Raw genomic sequence first — 21129 nt, 5'->3', positions numbered from 1 at the left:
ATACTTACCTGGCGTAGGGGTTACCGTGATAATGAAGGCGGTTCCCCCGGAGTGAGGCTCGGTCATTGCACTTTCGACTGAGTTGACCTCCGCGATTATTCCTAATGTGAATAACTCGTGCGTGTAATTTTTGATAGCCGGGAATGGCGTACGCGCCGTCCCGAACTAAGTAATAAATATGAGAAATTAAGGGGAGAAAGCCAAAAGCCATTATTTGGTATTTTTGCGAAAAAGGAGGTATGCAAGCTTCAACTTACAGTAATGTGGGTGTTTTTTTTTCAAAACTGGGATATTTCTTTTTTTGACTTTCGCATGGGGGAAGAGTTTAGGGTGTATCCATCACATATCATAAATCACAGCTCCAAATTTTGAATTACAGGAAAACAAAACATTGAACTGAACCCCAGAGAGTTCGACATTTATTCCCAATATGGCCCTCAAGCTCAAAGCAAATAGCGTGAGAAAGCGTACCGTAAAATAACTCGCGTAAAAAGACACAACATTTTTCATGTATTCCAATTGGATTCACATTGTCGGGTTATTCTGTTTTGATTCGGGCATTCGTTCGAACATTTTTGCTTTGCTTCTTTGCAACCGAAAGTTGGAATAAAGGAAAAACGAAATATATTGGGTTGCCCAAAAAGTAATTGCGGATTTTTTAAAAGAAAGTAAATGCATTTTTAATAAAACTTAGAATGAACTTTAATCAAATATACTTTTTTTACACTTTTTTTCTAAAGCAAGCTAAAAGTAACAGCTGATAACTGACAGAAGAAAGAATGCAATTACAGAGTCACAATATGTATGAAAAATCCGCAATTACTTTTTGGGCAACCCAATAGTAAGCAATTCAAACATGTTGTGTCTTTAAACTTTTTCACTCGTCACCCCGAATAGGGCTCTAATGCCAGCTCTTCTTCTTTCTTACTCTCTTCGCTCAAGATGGAGTTGGAGATGATTATAAATGGGGTTGGCTGAATACATCAGTTAGAATAACATGAAGCATATTCTGGTGCAAATATTAGGATAAATAAAAGAGTTTAGTTATTAATCCATTTTTATATACACCATCGAAGGATGGGGGTATATTCATTTGTCATTCCATTTGCAACACATCGAAATATCCATTTCCGACCCTATAAAGTATATACATATATTCTTGATCAGCGTGAAAATCTAAGACGATCTAGCCATGTCCGTCCGTCTGTCCCTTTGTCTATTGAAATCACGCTACAGTCTTTAAAAATAGAGATATTGAGCTGAAACTTTGCACAGATTCTTTTTTTTTCCATAAGTAGCTTAAGTTCGAAGATATCTTGACATAGCCTCCCTATAGACCGATCCGCCGATTTAGCGTCTTAGGTCTTAGAAAAGTATTAGGCAGTAGATTACAAATATGGCATAAAACATTAGGTTCAAGTAATAGGTGGTTGCCCACCCCCAAATACCCTCAAATGGGCGTATTAGATTACGAATATGACACAATTTGCGTTCAAGTCTAGGTGGCGCTTTTCCCCCTTAAGATAAGTCAAATGGATTATTTGACCTATTATGACTATATGAGACTCGAAAGATATTTGAGAGTCGAAAACGATTTTGATATCTAATTTTGAAACTTAACTTCATTTCCGTTGGGAATAAAGAACTAATTTGATATCTATTTTCAGTGCAAAGTGCCGGTGGCCGCCCCAGCCCCAAAACACCCTCCAAACTGTTCATGTCTACCGGCCATGGCCATATGGGGCTCACATTAAAGGGATATGGAAGTGCAGCACGAATTTGATATCAATATTTGAGTCGAAATATTTGAGGTGCCATCTCACCCATAAAGAGCACTTCTCATTACGCAGGGTCAAACTTCTCACACATCAATGAGTGTTTTCCGATTCAAGTTTAAACTCAATAATAAGGGCCTTTTTTTTAGCCGAGTCTGAACGGCGTCCCGCAGTGCGACACCTCTTTGGGTAACATTTTTTAATAGACCATGCATGGCATTGTGCCTCGCAAATGTCGCCAACATTAAGAGGGGATAACCACCGCTTTGTCCGATGATCTCGTCGGGATTCGAACACGTTCAGCGTCATAGGCTACAATGGTAGGAATTCGATATTCAGTATTCGGGGCAAAGTGTCCCAGCTCTAAAAAGATATTGGAGAGTTAAAGAGGGCGCAGGGGAGCGGGCCCGGTTCGGCTAGTGTACATAAAAAATCTAGGAAATTTGACTATGTTGCTAGCCACATGTTGAAATCATTTTGTAAAAAGAACTTAGTACTGCTTATTTGAAAACATTTCGTGGTCATTTCACAAAAGTTTTTTTTTTAGTCCGTTTTGACAACTGTTCGGGCGAATACTCGAAGTCAGTGCTGGGCTTTAGGGCGAGGATCATTAAATTTCTCTCTCTCTCTCTCTCTGTCTTTCGAGACGAGCTCAATGATCGGAGATTTTTGCTTGCAAATGGAAAAGGAAAGCCAGAGATCGCAACACACACCAGCCACTATGGAACGCGTTTCGTAATTTGGTTTAGATTTACTCATCAGCCATATTAGGTGTGAATGCTTCAAGCGCCGTACGTTATATGTTGTACGTTGTACCGAATGTATAGGGAAAACATCTCTGTAATACAAATCAATTCTTATCCGATTCGAATGTTGCACGACGTGTTTTGTTATGATATCCAACATTTGTGCCAAGTATGGTTCAAATCGGTTTATAACCTGATATAGCTGCCACATAAACCGATCATGGGTCTTGACTTCTTGAGCCGCTTGGGGGCGCAATTCTTATCCGATTCGAATTTTGCACGACGTGTTTTGTTATGATATCCAACATTTGTGTCAAGTATGGTTCAAATCGGTTTATAACCTGATATAGCTGCCACATAAACCGATCTTGGGTCTTGACTCCTTGAGCCGCTAGGGGGCGCAATTCTTATCCGATTCGAATTTTGCACGACGTGTTTTGTTATGATATCCAATAACTGTGCCAAGTATGGTTCAAATCGGTTTGTATCCTGATATAGCTGCCATATAAACCGATCTTGGGTCTTAACTTCTTGATCCTCTAGAGTGCGCAATTCTTATCCGATTTGAATGAAATTTTCCACGACGTGTTTTGTTATGACTTTCAATAGCTGTGCCAAGTATGTTCAAATCGGTTTATAACCTGATATAGCTGCCATATAAACCGATCTGGGATCTTGACTTCTTGAGCCTCTAGAGGTCGCAATTATTATCCGATTTGTCTGAAATTTTATACGACGGATCTTCTCTTGACCATCAACATACGTGTTTATTATAGTCTGAATCGGTCGATAGCCCGATACAGCTCCCATATAAATCGATTTCTCTATTTTACTTCTTGAGCCCCCAAAGGTCGCAATTCTTATTCGAATTGGCTGACATTTTACACAGGTCTCCAACATATAATTTAATTGTGGTCCAAATTGGACCATATCTTGATATCGTTCTAATAGCAGAGCAAATCTTTTCTTATATCCTGTTTTGCCTAGTAAGAGATGCCGGAAAAAGAACTCGACAAATGAGATCCATGGTGGAGGGTATATAAGATTCGGCCCGGCCGAACTTTGCACGTTTTTACTTGTTTAATTTTAAAACTATTTAAATTATTAAACATAACCTCTGTGCAAGTACATTTGACTCCTTGGCATCGTTGAACCACATGGGTGTTTATGTTTGTTTTTCTTTATTCATGTCTTTTTTTTTGGATAAGGAACATCGTCATTAATGCTATTTAGACAATGGCAAACAAGACATCGATTTGTTTTAATGTTTATTTTATTTGTTCAAATGGACACCAAAACTAAAAACCGAAATACATACATGAATGCAAAATGTACAAACACTCCATTTAAAATTAAAAATGAGTTAAACACCATACTCGAGCACACATCATGCTGCGCGTGCACAATGCGATGCGTTCACCTTCAAGGCTTCTTTCAATTGAAAGACCTTTCGCAATTGACTTAAAGTAGCTGCTGCTTAAATTATTATTAATGGCGCCACGAAAATCTACTTAAACGTTGCAGCAACCTCATTTCGAATCAAAACAAAATTGAAGAGATTGGATTGGTCATTCGAAAATAGTAACCAATTTCAAAGGTGTTAATTACAAAACAAATAAACACTAATTCAATAAATTATCATTTCTTTATTATTTAAATTCTTAAGCAAAGTAGTTCAAAAAATTAACAACACACACGCACATTGAAATTTCAGTATAAGACGACATCTTAGTGTGCGTTTGTTGCATTGTGATTTTTGAATGTCAACAATTTAGTGTCACCCTGACTTTAAAAGCCTTAGCCTAACAAGGCTAAGGTTTTGTCGATTCTAATGTGCTCAGTTCATTTATTGAAGAATTGCATTTCATTTTATGTTAATTACCTGAACTTGCATCGAATGCATCGCATGCGCCACAGATGGAAGTTGAACGTCTGTCTGTCTGTCTGTCGGACTGTTTATCTGGCTGTTTAGCTGCATTTGAAACGAAACAATTTATCAAAACAATTTACAAGATTCTTGCATTAGATTAAACAGCATTCAAATTAATTGACTTCAAACTAAATCAGAGGTGGGCTAAACTTATGCACACACACATACATACATACACCAAGCGACTTACACACAAATATGCGCATTATATCACCACGCGTGTTCTTACATATGTGTATGCACTTCATTGTAAATGAAAGCAGCAACAACAGGGAGAACCAAAAGTAAGTACAGACTTATACCATTAAAAATAAATTGCGAGGAAATAGTCAAGTATTGAACAAGTAAAAGCGTGCTAAGTTTCACCGGGCCGAATCTTATATACCCTCCACCATGGATTGCATTTGGCGAGTTCTATGCGCAGTATCTCTTTTTAGGCAAACAAAGAATATCCAATAAGAACTGTTTTGCTATTGGAGCTATATGAAAGCAGCAACAACAGGGAGAACCAAAAGTAAGTACAGATTTATACAATTAAAAATAAATTTTGAGGAAATAGTCAAATATTGAACAAGTAAAAGCGTGCTAAGTTCGGCCGGGCCGAATCTTATATACCCTCCACCATGGATTGCATTTGCCGAGTTTTATGCGCAGTATCTCTTTTTAGGCAAACAAAGAATATCCAATAAGAGCTGTTTTGCTATTGGAGCTATATCAAGTTATAGTCCGATTCGGATCACAAATGTATGCTGATCATTGTAGAAGTCATTGTGTAATATTTCAGTTCATTCGGATAAGAATTGCGCCTTGTAGGGTCTCAAGAAGCAAAATCGGAAGATATGTTTATACGGGAGCTGTATCAAGCTATTGATCGATTCAGACCATATAAGACACATATGTTGATGGTCAAGAGAGAAGCCGTTGTACAAAATTTCAGCCAAATCGGATGAGAATTGCGCCCTGTAGTGGCTCAAGAAGTCAAGATCCCAGATCGGTTTATATGGCAGCTATATCAGGCTATATACTGATTTGTGCCATACTTAGCACAGTTATTGGAAGTCATAACAAAACACCTCATGCAAAATTTCAGCCAAATCGGATGAGAATTGCGCTCTCTATTGGCTCAAGAAGTCAAGATCCATGAGCGGTTTATATGAGAGCTATACCAGATTATGAACACTATGTGCAAAATTTCAGTCATATCGGATGAGAATTGCGCCCTCTAGAGGCTCAAGAAGTCAAGACCACAGATCGGTTTATACCGCAGCTATATCAAAACATGGAGCGATTTGAACCGTACTTAGCGCAGTTGTTGGAAGTGGTACCAAAACACCACGTTAAACATTTCAGTCAAATCGGACGAGAATTGCTCTCTCTAGTGGCTCAAGAAGTCAAGACCCAAGCAGCTATATCAAAACAAGGACCGATTTGGCCCATTTACAATCCCAACCGTTAATCCCAACCCCCTTTCACCACAATCCGGTGAAGAATGCATACCAATGCCCCATAGCAGCTATATCGAAGTATGTTCCGATTTGGACCAAATACTAATTAGAACAAGTCATTGTTCAATTGTGTATAACAAAATATTGGTCTTTTTAGTAGCTATATCTAAACCAATCTGAACCATATACGACACGGATGTCGAAAAGCCTAACATAAGTCACTGTGTCAAATTTCAGTGAAATCGGATTATAAATGCGCAGAAAAATGTCGAAGAGCCTAACTAAACTCACTGTCCCAAATTTCGGTGACATCAGACAATAAATGCGCCTTTTATGGGCCAAAACCTGAAATCGAGCGATCGGTCTATATGGCAGCTAAATGTAATACGTGATCGATGTAGGCCAAATTGGAGAAATATATCGAGGGGCTTAACCTAACTCACTGTCCCAAATTTCGTCGAAATCGGACAATTAATTCGCCTTTTATGGCCCCAAAACCTTAAATCGAGAGATCGGTCTATATGGCAGCTATATCGAGATCCAGACTGATCTGAGCCAAATTGAAGAAGAATTTTGAAGGGCCTAACACAACTCACTATCCCAAATTCCGTCGAAATCGGACAATAAATGCGCCTTTTATGGGCCCAAAACCTTAAATCGAGAGAACGGTTTATATGGCAGCTATATCCAAATCTAGACCCATCTGAGCCAAATTGGGGAAATATATCGAGGGGCTTAACCTAACTCACTGTCTCAAATTTCAGCGACATCGTACAATAAATGCGCCTTTTATGTTTCAAAACCTGAGAGAGATTGAGAGATCGGTCTATATGGCAAATATATTCAAATCTGGACCGATCTGGCCTAAATTGAAGAAGGATGTCAAAGGGCCTAACACAACTCACTGTTCCAAATTTCGGCGAAGTCAGCCAATAAATGCGCATTTTATGGGTCCAAAACCTTAAATCGAGAGATAGGTCTATGTGGCAGCTATATCCAAATCTGGACAGATCTGTTCCATATTGCAGAAGTGTGTCGAGGGGTTTTACTTACCTCACTGTCCCAAATTTTGGCAAAATCGGACAATAAATGCCCCTTTTATGGCCCCAAAACCTTAAATCGAGAGATCGGTCTATATGGCAGCTATATCCAAATATGAACCGATCTGGGCCAAATTGCGGATGAATGTGGAGTGGCTTAACATAACTCACTGTCCCGAATTTCAACAAAATCGGATAATAAATGTGGCTTTTATGGGCCCAAGACCCTAAATTGGCGGATCGGACTATATGGGGGCTATATCAAGATATAGTCCGATGTAGCTATCTTCGAACTTGCTTATGGACAAAAAAAGTTTCAGGTCAATATCTCTATTTTTAAAGACTGTAGCGTGATTTCAACAGTGAGACGGAGGGACATGTCTAGATCGTCTTAGATTTGTACGCTGATCAAGAATATATATATGCTTTGTAGGGTCGGAAATGGATATTACGATGTGTTGCAAACGGAATGACAAAATGAATATACCTCCACCCTCCGGTGGTGTGTATATCAATGACAAAAAAAAAATAATGAAAGTTAAATAAAATAATCTATGTACGTCTAAACTGAAAATTCACCTTTTTCTAAATTTGAGTCCACCCTGTATATAATTTATAACCCAAGAAGCTGTCCTCCTGCTAATGGATAACGTAGGTCTTTGAAATTTCTTCAAACGGCGGAAAAGATTTGCCTTGAACTCTGCATTGCCTTTGTGGTGGATTTGAAGGACAAACCATCAAAGCAGTGTGGTCGGTAGTCGTGGCCAAATGCCATAAATTTTATCTATCACATACGAAGGCGGTTCAATAAATCTAAAAACGCTATTAGGCTGATTTAAATGCTAGTTAGTGATTGGATTGACAATTGAATTGTAATTGAGATACACAAGTGGGATTTTTCCTTTTTGATTGTAATAAAGATTGTTGGTATCCAAAGTGCAGGTATGATGTCTGCGTGTGAAAATTTTTCGTATTTGGTTCTAATCGGCCCATATGTTGATTTGTGGGACAGCCCGTTAGACTCCTATCCCCAAATAGCAACACCATATTCGTTATCTACCCTCAATACTTTTCACTTGAGTCCCATATTGGGGGGTGGGGTTTATGTGTGTGAGCAGTCCCCGAAGATACTTGATACCCAAAACTGAGATTAACATGTTCTCTTAGCGGTTTTTTGTTGGTGGCGGCCCCTCAAATACTTGCTCCTAGTAAAGGGTGGTTTTTTAAGAGCTATAGGAAAGTTTTTCAAAAAAATAAAATCTTTCTTTGAATCGATAGAACGGTCCATAAAATTGAATGTTTGAGTCTTACCATTGACCATTTGAGGCGCAGTCACGATCAACATTTGGGTGAAATGTTGATTGTGACTGCGCCTCAAATGGTCCATCCGCCAAGTCCAATTTTGGCATCCTCTTTCCAACATTTCGGCCGGTATCTCACGAATAAATTTCAATATTGTCTTCCAAAGCATCATTTGAAGCGGACTTGTCTGCATAGACATGAGCTTTAACATAGCCCCACAAAAAATAGAAAAACAAATTTTGCCCATGAACATTCCACTAAGGAACTGGGGCAAACTTCTCACATATCAATGAGTGCAGTCCGATTCAAGTTTAAGCTCAATGATATGGGGCCTCCTTTTTATAGACGAGTCTGAACGGCGTGCCGCAGTGCGACACCTCTTTGGAGAGAAGTTTTACAAGGCATAGTACCTCACAAATGTTAGGGGGGGAAACCACCGCTGAAAATTTTTTCTACTGGTCTCGCCAGGATTCGAACCCTGACGTTCAGCGTCATAGGCGGACATGCTAACCTCTGCGTTACGGTGGCCTCCGCAAAAAATAGTCTAAAGGCGTTAAATCGTACGATCTAGGCGGCCTTACAAAAATGTGGCTCCATTTAACAAGAATGCGTAGCGATTTATCAGAACTCACTGTGCCAATTTTCATAGAAATCGGGATATAAATGGTTCTTTTATAGCCCTAATACCCTATATCGGGAGATCGGGCAGTCGGTCTATAAGGCAGCTATATCCAAATATGGTCCGATCTGGACCACACTTCACAGAAATAGGTAGGGGTGTACCAGAACTCACATTGCCAAATTTCATGGAAAATCGGATAGAAAATTATCATTTTATTGCCTCAAGACTTTATGTCTGTAGATCGGTCTATATATCAGCTATATATAACTTTGTTCCGATTTTATCGATTTAGAGGGTCAGGTTTATATACAGAGAATACGAAATCATCAAAAATTTTTTTGAAAATGATTTCATTACCAAAATATCTGAAAATTTATAAATACCCAAAAAAGGTTTCATTGGGTATAAACCCAATAAATACCCAGACATTGGGTATTTACCCTATAGAAACCCATTATAATAATGGGGTGATTTTTCAACCGATCTTTACGAAATTTGCCACATATAATTTTCTTATGAATTTAATCAAAATCGGTACAGATTAAGAAATAGCTCCCCTATATACATACGTATCGCCCAAATAGCACTAATAGAACCGTAGATATTCAGATCTTGCACTGATTTCCTCGAAATTTGCTACAAATTGATTTATTACCCATCTGAAACCCTATGCCGAAACTCATCAAAATCGGTTGAGACTAAAATATTGCGTCCATATGGTGGCATTACCCATTTTTATACCCACCACCCAAGGATGGGTGGTCATTCCGTTCGCAACACATCGAAATATCCATTTCCGACCCTAAAAAGTTTATATATCCTTGATCAGCGTAAAAATCTAAGACGATCTAGCCATGTCCGTCCGTCTGACCGTCTGTCTGTTGAAATCACGCTACAGTCTTCAAAAATAGAGATATTGAGTTGAAACTATGCACAGATTCTTTTTGTGTCCATAAGCTAAGCTAAGTTCGAAGATGGGCTATATCGGACTATATCTTGATATAGCTCTCATACAGACCGATCGGCCGATTTAGGGTCTTGGGCCTATAAAAGCCACATTTATAATCCGATTTTGCTCAAATTTGGGACAGTGAGTTGTGTTAGGCCCTCCGATATATTTCTTTAATTTGGCTCAGATCGGTCCAGATTTGGGTATAGCTGCCATATAGACCGATCTCTTGGTTAAAGGTTTTGGGCCCAAAAAACGCGCATTTATTGTCCGAGTTCGCCGAAATTTGGGACCGTGAGTTGTGTTAGGCCCTTCAAGATTTTTCTTCAATTTGGCTCAGATCGGTTTAGATTTGGATATAGCTGCCATATAGACCGATCTCTCGATTTAAGGTTTTGGGCCCATAAAAAATGCATTTATTGTTAGATTTTGCAAAAAAATTGCGACAGTGAGTTGTGTAAGGCCCTTAGACATCTTTCGTCAATTTGGCTAAGATCGATCCAGATTTGGATATAGCTGCCTATAGACCGATCTCTCGATTTAAGGTTTTGGGGCAATAAAAAGAGCATTTATTTTCCAATTTCGCCGAAATTTGGGACAGTTAGTTGTGTTAGGCCCTTCGACATTTTTCTTCAATTTGGCTCAGATCGGTCCAGATTTGGATATAGCCGCCATATAGAGCGATCTCTCGATTTAAGGTTTTTGGGCTCATAAAAGGCGCATTTATTGTCCGATGTCACCGAAATTTGGGACAGTGAGTTGTATTAGGCCCTTCGACATTTTTCTTCAATTTGGCTAAGATCGATCCAAATTTGGATATAGCTGCCTATAGACTGATCTCTAGATTTAAGGTTTTGGGCCCATAAAAGGTGCATTTATTGTCCGATGTCACCGAAATTTGCAACAGTGAGTTGTGTTAGGCCCTTCGATATTCTTCTTCAATTTGGCTCAGATCGATCCAGATTTGAATATAGCTGCCATATAGACCGATCTGCCGATTTAAGGTCTTAGGCCCGTAAAATACACATTTGTTTTCCGATTTTGCTGAAATTTGGGACAGTGAGTTGTGTTAGGCCCTCCGACATTCTTCTTCAATTTGGCTCAGATTGGTCCAGATTTGGATATAGCTGCCATATAGTCCGATCTCTCGATTTAAGGTCTTAGGCCCATAGAAGGCGCATTTATTGTCCGTTGTCACCGAAATTTGGGACAGTGAGTTATTTTAACCCTGCCGACATCTGATCCAAATATGGATTAGATCGGACTTTATTTGGACATACCTGCCATATAGACCGATCTGTCGATAAAGGGTCTGAAGCCCATAGAAGCTTTATTTATTACCCGATTTCGCTGAAATTTGTAACAGTGAGCAGCTTTACACCTCCCAACATAGGACCCAAATACGGTACAGATCGGCCTATATTTAGATATAGCTGCCACATGGACCGATCTGCCGATAAAGGGTCTGAAGTTCATAAAAGCTCTATTTATTACCCGATTTCGTTGAAATTGAAAACAGTGGGTAGTTTTAGGTCTCCCGACATCCGTCCTAAATATGGTTTTTATCGGACAATGTTTAGATATAGCTGACATACAGAGCGATCTGCCGATAAAGGGTCTGAAGCGAATAAAAGCTTATACCATACTAATTTCGTCATTCTGTTTGTAACTACTTGAAATATTCGTCTGAGACCCCATAAAGTACATATATTCTTGATCGTCGTGACATTTTATGTCGATCTAGCCATGTCCATCCGTCTGTCCGTCCGTCTGTCCGTTCGTCCGTCTGTCCGTCCGTCCGTCTGTCCGTCCGTCTGTCTGTCGAAAGCACGCTAACTTCCGAAGGAGTAAAGCTAGTCGCTTGAAATTTTGCACAAATACTTCGGTTGGTATTGTAAATGGGCCATATCGGTCCATGTTTTGATATAGCTGCCATATAAGCCGATCTGGGGTCTTGACTTCTTGAGCCTCTAGAGGGCGCAATTCTCATCCGATTTGAATGAAATTTTGTACAACGTGTTTTGTTGTGACATCCAACATTTGTACCAAGTATGGTTCAAATAGGTCCATAACCTGATATAGCTGCTTTATAAACCGATCTTGGGTCTTGACTTCTTGAGTCTCTAGAGGGCGCAATTCTCATCCGATTTGAATGAAATTTTGTACAACGTGTTTTGTTGTGACATCCAACATTTGTGCCAGGTATGGTTCAAATCGGTTTATAACCTGATATAGCTGCTTTATAAACCGATCTTGGGTCTTGACTTCTTGAGCCTCTAGAGAGCGCAATTCTTATCCGATTGGAATGAAATTTTGCACGACGTGTTTTGTTATGATATCCAACAACTGTGGCATAGCTGCCATATAAACCTATCTGGGATCTTGATTTCTTGAGCCTCTAGAGTGCGCAATTCTTATCCGATTGGAATGAAATTTTGCACAACGTGTTTAGTTATGATATCTAACAACTGTGCCAAGTATGAATTAAATCGGTTCATAACCTGATATAGCTGCCATGTAAACCGATCTGGGATTTTGACTTCTTGAGCGTCTAGAGGTCGCAATTATTATCCGATTTGCCTGAAATTTTGTACGACGGATCCTCTCATGACCATCAACATACGTGTTTATTATGGTCTGAATCGGTCTATAGCCCGATACAGCTCCCATATAAATCGATCTCTCTATTTTACTTCTTGAGCCCCCAAAGGGCGCAATTCTTATTCGAATCGGCTGACATTTTACACAGGTCTCCAATATATAATTTAATTGTGGTTTAAACCGGATCATATCTTGATATCGCTCTAATAGCAGAGCAAATCTTTTCTTTTATCATTTTTTGCCTAGTAAGAGATGCCGGGAAAAGAACTCGACAAATGCGCTCCATGGTGGAGGGTATTTAAGATTCGGCCGGCCGAAGTTAGCACGCTTTTACTTGTTTATTACTTGATTTTGTTGAAATTTGAAACACAAAATTCGGACTTATATTTATTAGACCACTCAAAGTCCGTGTTGAAATTGGGTACATAAGTTATCCAATTTTCACCAGACTGTGGCAAAAGGGGGTTTACATTTACACCCGAGGTGGTGGGTATCCAAAGTTCGGCCCGGCCAAACTTAATGCCTTTTTACATAAATTTTCTTTTAGGGTACATTTTCAAATCGAAAAGGTTTGTTTATTCTTTTCTAAAATAGGAATCAACACCTTTTCCACAATATTCAAGAAAGTGTTAAAAAAAACACCCCATTTCTACGAAAAAAGATTGGTCTCTTTTTCAAAATTAACAATAAAAATAAACGAAAAAAAAACAGAAGACTTCAACCCTTTTTTTGTCAAGAGTTATTACAAACAATGGCCCAAGATGCCGACCTCGTACCTAACAAATCTTTTAACAGTTTCTATAAAACACGTAAGACCGGTAGCTTGGCATTAGAATAGAAACAGCAATTATGCATATTTTGAGAGATAGAATTTATTACGTATGTATGCCGTAGAAGCTCATTAACATAAAAGGCGAAGCATTCTCACTCGGCAGTGAACATCTGTTAGTGCAGAATTAATATAAAATTTTAGATGTTATGACCATCGTTGTCTGTCACAGCAGGATCGCCATCAATCATCAGCTTTGAGAGTGCAATTAATTTGGACTGAATCTTCTCAGGCAGTAACAAAAATGTCCATGTACCAGTACCCTAAATGGCATGAGACATGGGTGAACAAATATTGGAAAATTTCATGACTAGCATGGGAGGTGACTGACTATCTGAATGTGGGGTATTAAATTACAACTCTTTTCATTTTGGTCAATAGATCGTTATGCTGTAAGGGCACCTTCCACTCTCAAGCAAAACACCACTACATCGCCATCAACACCAACACCAACACAAACAAAACAAAAACTGAAAGCAACAAAATGGGCGATAATTGAAAAGAAGATGCCAAATATGAGAGGTTAAGTGAAGAGACTGAGGCTTTTTTTCGTTTTAAAAGTCTCAAGCCAGTGGTCCCATTTTTTTGCAATTTTTGTCTATCTAAGCTTTGCCATTTTGGATCTTAAGTGCCTTCATCTATCGTGCAAGACTTGAAGGCATGACTTCACAGTTTGACCATCAATTGCATTCGTATTCCAGCATTGATGCCGCGCCAACAATGCTGCTGGAATTGTAAGCAACCGCATGCATGTGTGTCTGACCGAGCACCATAGCAGCTTGAATTAGGGACACAGCAGCTCTGATGGCAATCTGGGATGGGATGGCAGATTACTATGATGTTGAGGGCACTCTGGCTTTTGCTGCTGCGACTCCTCGATGAGCTATCAATTGTTAAGTGAACTAATTGTTGCTTACCCCCACTACCACCATGATGGAGGACATGACAGTGTGATTGCCATTCATTACTGCGGTTAAGATCTAATTAGGGAATTGCAAAATACATTTTTGCCAATCTACTCTCAACGGAATGGGAGAGATATATGACGTTGCCATTAAGCACAAAACATTTTTTTAATTACAAAACCTAAAATCCTAAATAGCTAAAAATTTTATGTATTTGCTTTGGCAATATTTTTACAAAATTATGCTTTGATGCAAAACTTGCGGTCGTGGACCACACACATGCATATGAACATGTGTAAGCAATTCATTGGTTTTAATTCTCCGCTTCAAATCTTCTTATAAGTTAACAAGTAAAAGAGGGCTAAGTTCGACCGAGCCGAATCTTATATACCCTCCACCATGGATCGCATTTGTCGAGTTCTTTTCCCGATATCTCCTTTTAGGCAAACCAAGGATAAAAGAAAAGAATTGATCTAATATTGGAGCTATATCAAGTTGTAGTGCGATTCGGACCATAATTGAATTGATTGATTGGAGACCACAGCAGAAGTCTATGTGTAAAATTTCAGCCAATTCTGGTAAGAATTGTGCCCTTTAGGGGCTCAAGAAGTAAAATAGAGAGATAGGTTTATATGGGTGCTGTATCAGACCATAGACCGATTCGGACCATATTTGACTAGTATGTTGAAGGTCATGGAAGAAGCCGTTGTACAAAATTTCAGCCAAATCGGATAATAATTACGCCCTCTAGAGGCTCAAGAAGTCAAGATCCCAGATCGGTTTATATGGCAGCTATATCAGGTTATGAACCGATTTGCGCCATACTTAGCACAGTTGTTGGAAGTCATAACAAAATAACTCATGCGAAATTTCAGCCCAATCGGATAGGAATTGCGCCCTCTAAAGGCTCAAGAAGTCAAGATCCCACATCGGTTTATAAGACAGCTATGTCAAGTTATGGACCGATTTACCCCGTACTTGGCACAGTTGTTGGAAGTCATATCGAAACACGGTATGCAAAATTTCAGCCAAATTGGATAGGAATTGCGCCCTCTAGAGGCTCAAGAAGTCAAGATCCCAGATCGGTTCATATGACAGCTATAACAGGTTGTGAACCGATGTGCGCCATACTTAGCACAGTTGTTGGAAGTTATAACAAAACACCTCATGCAAAATTTCAGCCAAATCGGATGAGAATTGCGCGCTCTATTAGCTCAAGAAGTCAAGATCCCAGATCGGTTGATATGACAGCTATGTCAGGTTATGGAACGATTTGAACCATATTTAACACAGTTGTTAGAAGTCCTAACAAAAGAAGTCAAGACCCCAGATCGGTTTATATGGAAGCTATTATCAGGTTGTGAACCGATTTGCGATATTCTTAGCACAGTAATTGGAAGTCATAACAAAACACCTCATGCAAAATTTCAGCCAAATCGGATGAAAATTGCGCGCTCTATTAGCTCAAGAAGTCAAGACCCAAGATCGGTTTATATGACAGATATATCAGGTTATGGACCGATTTACCCCGTACGAAACACCGTATGCAAAATTTCAGCCAAATCGCATAGGAATTGCGCCCTCTAGAGGCTCAAGAAGTCAAGACCCCAGATCGGTTTATATGACATCTATGTCAGGTTATGGACCGATTCAAACCATAATTGGCACAGTTGTTAGAAACTATAACAAAACATCTTATGCAAAATTTCAACCGAATCGGAAAAGAATTGCGTTCTCTAGTGGGTCGAGAAGTCAAGATCCCAGGTCGGTTTATATGGCAGCTTATCAAAACATGGACCGATATGGCCAATTTCATGCGGATAGCTTTACTCCTTCGAGAGTTAGCGTGCTTTCGACAAACAGACGGACGGACGGATGGACAGACGGACGGATGGATGGACATGGCTAGATCGACTTAAAATATCTTGACGATCAAGGATATATATTCTTAATGGGGTCTTAGAGGAATATTTCGAGGAGTTACAAACAGAATGACGAAATTAGTACACCCCCATCCTATGGTGGAGGGTATAAAAATGAATTTGTGTTTGTTTGTTTATTGGTATGTATATTCTGTACAGACTCAAAAACTGCTGAACCTATTTTCTTGAAATTTTCGCAGATAATGCATTATGGACCCGTGGTGAAAATAGGGTACTTCATTTTTTGATATCTAAAGGGGGGGCGCAGCCTCCCCCTTACTCTAATTCTCAGAAATGCCATATCTCGGAGATGGGTACTGCGATTTATGCGAAATTTTGTGTCCTCTCTTATAGTAGCCTAGAAACAAAAATTTGGTATCCGAATTTTGGATGGGGTACCTAGGGGGGCCGTCCCATCCACAAAACCTACTGAATATATATAATGACCAATCACGAAAACATGGGATTTTAATGAAAATTATTTAAGAATAGCAAATGTATCTGATTTCCAATTGTGGGACCAAAAGTTTGGGGGACCACCCCAATCCCCAAAACACCCCTAAATCGGACATATTTACCGATCATGGCAATAAGGGACTCAAATGGAAGGTTTTTGGAAATAGAATACGAATTTGATATCCAAATGTGTGACCAAATTTCAGGGGGTTTATCCCTACCCCAAAACATCCCCAATTAGGGCTATTTTACTGACCACTGGCAATATGGGGCTCCAATAAAAGGTATTTGGGAGTACAATACGAATCTGATATCCACATATGGGACCAAGCGTTTGGGGGGCCGCTCCTCCCCAACAACACACCCCCCAAAATGGACAAATTTACGACCATAGCAATATGGGGCCCAAATGAAAGGTCTTTGAAAGTAAAGCACGTATCTAATGTCAATATTCGGGGCCATACCACCCAAATAGGAAGTATTTGCTGATATTGCAATATGAGGCTCAAATAAAAGGTATTTTAGAGTAGAACACGAATCTGATATATATTTTCAAATCCAAGTCACTGAGTGGCCGCCCCATCCCGCAAAACACTTCCCAAACCGGTCATGTCAGTCGACTATGGAAAATTGTATTTAGCTCAAATGAATGTTTAGGGGCCGTCCCACCACCATTATAACCCCCAAGTAGGACGTATTTGCTCACCAAGACAATTTGGGTCTTCAAGACAGTGGAGCTCTATATTCATCGTTTTTAGAGCCAAACCGGACATATTTTTCAAAATAAGGGGTTTAAGTGAAGGGTTTTTGAGATTTGAAAACCAATTCGATATACAATTTTGAGGCCAATCTAGACTACGACTAAGACGATCTAGACATGTCCGTCCGTCTGTCTGTTGAAATCACGCCACAGTCTTCAAAAATTGAGATATTGAGCTGAAACTTTGCACAGATTCTTTTTTTGTCCATAAGCAGGTTAAGTTCGAAGATGGGCTATATCGGACTATATCATGATATGGGTCTTTGGCCCATAAAAGCCACATTAATTATCCGATTTTGCTGAAATTCGGGACAGTGGATTGTGATAGGCCAGTCGATATTCTTCGTCAATTTGGCCCGGATCGGTCCAGATTTGGTTATAGCTGCCATATAGACCGATCTCTCGATTTAAGGTTTTGGACCCATAAAAGGCGCATCTATTGTCCGATGTCGCCCAAATTTGGGACAGTGAGTTGTGTTAGGCCCTTTGACATCCTTTGTCAATTTGGCCCAGATTCGTTCAGACTTGGATATAGCTGCCATATAGACCAATTCCTTGATTTAAGGATTTGGGGCCATAAAAGGCGCATTTATTGTCCGATTTTGCTGAAATTTGGGACAGTGAGTTGTCTAGGGACTATTGACATCTTTCTTCAATTTGGCGTTGATCGGATCAGATTTTGATATAGCTGCCATATAGACCAATCGCTCGATATAAGGTTTGGGACCATAAAAGGCGCATTTTTTATCCGATGGCGTCGACATTTGGAACAGTGTGTTAAGTTAAGCCCCTTGACATACTTCTGCAATATGCCACAGTTCGGTCCTGATTTGGATGTAGCTGCCATATAGACCGATCTCTCGGTTTTAGGTTTTGAGGCCATAAAAAGCGCATTTATTGTCTGACTTTGCCAAAATGTGGGACAGTGAATTGTGTTAGGCCCTTCGACACCCTTCTTCAATTGGACCCTGATTGGTCCATTTTTTGGATATAGCTGCCATATAGATTCATCTCCCGATTTAAGGTTTTTAGCCCATAAAAGACGCATTTATTATCCGTTTTGGTCGAAAATTGGGACAGTGAGTTAAGTTAAGCCCCTTGACATACTTCTGTAATATGGGACTGATCGCTTTAGATTTGGATATGGCTGCCATATAGACCGATCTCTCGGTTTTAGGTTTTGGGGCCATAAAAAGCGCATTTATTGTCCGATGTCGCCGAAATTTGGGACAGTGCGTTGTGTAAGGCCCTTCGATATCCTTCTTTAATTGGGCCCAGATCGGTCCTGATTCGGATATAGCGTCAAATAGACCGATCTCTCGATTTAAGGTTTTGAATCCATAAAAGTCGCTTTTATTGTCCGATGTCGCCGAAATTAGGGAGAGTCAATTAGGTTAAGGATCTCGACATATTTCTGCAATTTGGCTTAGATCGATCAAGATTTGCATATAGCTGCCATATAGACCCATCTCTCTATTTAAGGCTTTTTTGGACCCATAAAAAGCCGAAATTTGGGACAGCGAGTTGTGTTGGGCCCTTTTGGGCCAATGAAAAGCGCATTTATTGTCCGATGTCGCTGAAATTTGGGACAGTGAATTGTGTTGGGCCCTTCGACATTCTTCTTCAATTTGGCTCAGATCGGTCCAGATTTGGAGATAACTGCCACTAGGCCGATCTCTCAATTTAAGGTTTTGAGGCCATAAAAGGCGCATTCATTGTCCGATTTCGACGAGATTTGGGACAGTGAGTTGTGCCAGGCTCTTCGACATTTTTCTGTAACTTGGCCCAAATCGGTCCAAATTTGGATATAGTTGCAACTCTTGGTCCCATAAAAGGTGCATTTATAATCCGATTTCATTGAAATTTGACTTTGTACTTGTTTTACATACGATTTTACACTTTGTTAAACTTATATTTCAGGATTGGACAACACTTGTGTTGCATTCTGTCAACTGATGGCTCTTTGGTAAAGCTTAACATTTTTGAGGTTGTACGTACTCAGAAAGTTATGACATACGAGCGCTATTTGTGTTGTTTACAGTACTTTAGAAGATTCACCTCCTCCCCAAAAAAAATGGAATTAAATCGTGACCATTTTCTTGCAATTATTTTTTCCAACTTTCGTGGATTAACTCATCAACAGTGCCTCGATGAACTTTATTTAATTTTTGGCGATGAAGCTCCATTAAGGACCAGTGTTTATCGATCGATTATCGAAGGCAACCCTCGTATTAACCCATTTGGCCCTTGGGCTGATGGTTAGAAAAAGGAAGTCTCTTTTCATTGAGCTAGGACTTCATTATTTTTTATACCCACCAGCATAGGATGGGGGGTATAATAATCTTGTCATATACCCCCCATCATATTAAATCTTGACATTCTGAGCCGATCTAGCGATGTCCGTCCGTCTGTCTGTTGAAAGCAATAAAGATATCCGCTTGCAACTTTGCAGCGATACTTCTTTTGATATATATGTTGTTGTTGTTGTAGCCACATTTGAATGTGCAGGTAGCGATCATCATTAAGCTCCTATTGGTGACCTATTGCAGCGGGAACGATGGGGATGGTCTTTGGTTATTTAATTGCGCCAATAACTCGCCTTGTCATGTCGAGCACCATAGCCACTCACTATTTAAGCAAAAACCGATGCCACCCGGCCTCTTACTAAGACTCCACTTGATGTTGCTGATTGTCCGCGACTGAAATTACAGTTACTCCGTATGGAGCATTCTTCAATCCGCAATCTGTGGATGCGCCTGGTAGTTGCCATCTGAGCTTCTCGTGATTATCGATGAACACCACACAAATCAGAGCTCAAAGTCGCAGCTCATGCGCTGCTCACAGTTATCCCGTGATGTAGGTCGCATAAACCGATCCCCGGTTTTGACTTCTCGAGCCCTAGAGACCTCAATTTTTATCCGATGTGACTGAAATTTGGCACAGGGACTAATATGCTGACTTTCAACATCCGTGCCAAGAATGATCCGCATCGGTTTTTTATCTGATATAGCCCCCATATAAACCGATGTCCGGATTTAACTTTAGGCTGAAATTCGGCACAAAGACTTCTGTTCTGTCTTACAGCATTCGTGACGAGTATGATCCGAATCGGTATTTTTTTCTATATCAACAAATATTACCCAAATCACATTTTTGTGTAAAACACTTTTTTTGTTAAACAAATTGAGGTACTCAATATTGACGGGAGTGCCATAATTGATTTTGTTGACAAGAACAATTTGTTTCAATCAATCAAGAAGGCGTTTCGAATGAAATCATAGATATTTTCAATTTAAATAACGTGAAAAAACTAAGAAACTTGACAAAATCTCTGCATAACATGTCACCAATGTGCGAGTCCATAGAGGCATTGTCAACTGAAGGCCACTGGGATAATGTGTTTCATTGCTTAAAGGTTGATGTAAATTCCTTCATTGAATTGGAACGTTTCAGCGGTAAGTGAGACAAGATTTCATTGCAAATCATGGCAGATTTTGTATGATTAACATTTCTCAAATTTTTTTTCTAAGTATCGGAGAACCACAATACCCAATGGATAAGCTATTCGAAGGCATTGGAGACATTCTTACAATTTATGCTGGATGTTCTTCTTGTTTGCAATTATATTCTATGCGGATTGCTGTTGATGTATTTGCCATTGAAGATTGCTAAGGTCGTTTCTGATTATAATGGAATAATCTACGAAAAGGCAAAACACTACATCGGACAGAAGGCATGGAAAATATATAAAAAGTCTTTGAAATCATATTTATGTGGTGTTTTTAAGAGGAAATCAAATACAAAATAATCTTTATATTAGGAATTGAAGAAATTCAAATCCACAATA

The 21129-nt window shown here is 39.5% G+C and overlaps 1 protein-coding gene and 1 non-coding gene across 2 annotated transcripts; both read left to right on the top strand.

Annotated features, from left to right (window-relative positions):
- On the top strand, positions 1–165 carry LOC131994501 (U1 spliceosomal RNA). The gene has a single exon (XR_009396791.1). It is a non-coding gene; the product is annotated as a U1 spliceosomal RNA (small nuclear RNA).
- Positions 166–20508: 20343 nt separating this feature from the next.
- On the top strand, positions 20509–21129 carry LOC131995123 (uncharacterized). The gene is made up of 2 exons (XM_059363131.1): positions 20509–20737; positions 20813–21129. The coding sequence occupies exons 1-2, from the start codon at positions 20623–20625 to the stop codon at positions 21088–21090; spliced, it is 393 nt and encodes a 130-aa protein (XP_059219114.1). The 5' UTR covers positions 20509–20622; the 3' UTR covers positions 21091–21129.

This window comes from Stomoxys calcitrans, chromosome 1 (assembly GCF_963082655.1).
Source record: "Stomoxys calcitrans chromosome 1, idStoCalc2.1, whole genome shotgun sequence".
Taxonomy (NCBI): domain Eukaryota; kingdom Metazoa; phylum Arthropoda; class Insecta; order Diptera; family Muscidae; genus Stomoxys; species Stomoxys calcitrans.
The sequence above is the reverse complement of the archived record's forward strand: the minus strand, read 5'-3'. Positions and strand labels throughout refer to the sequence as shown.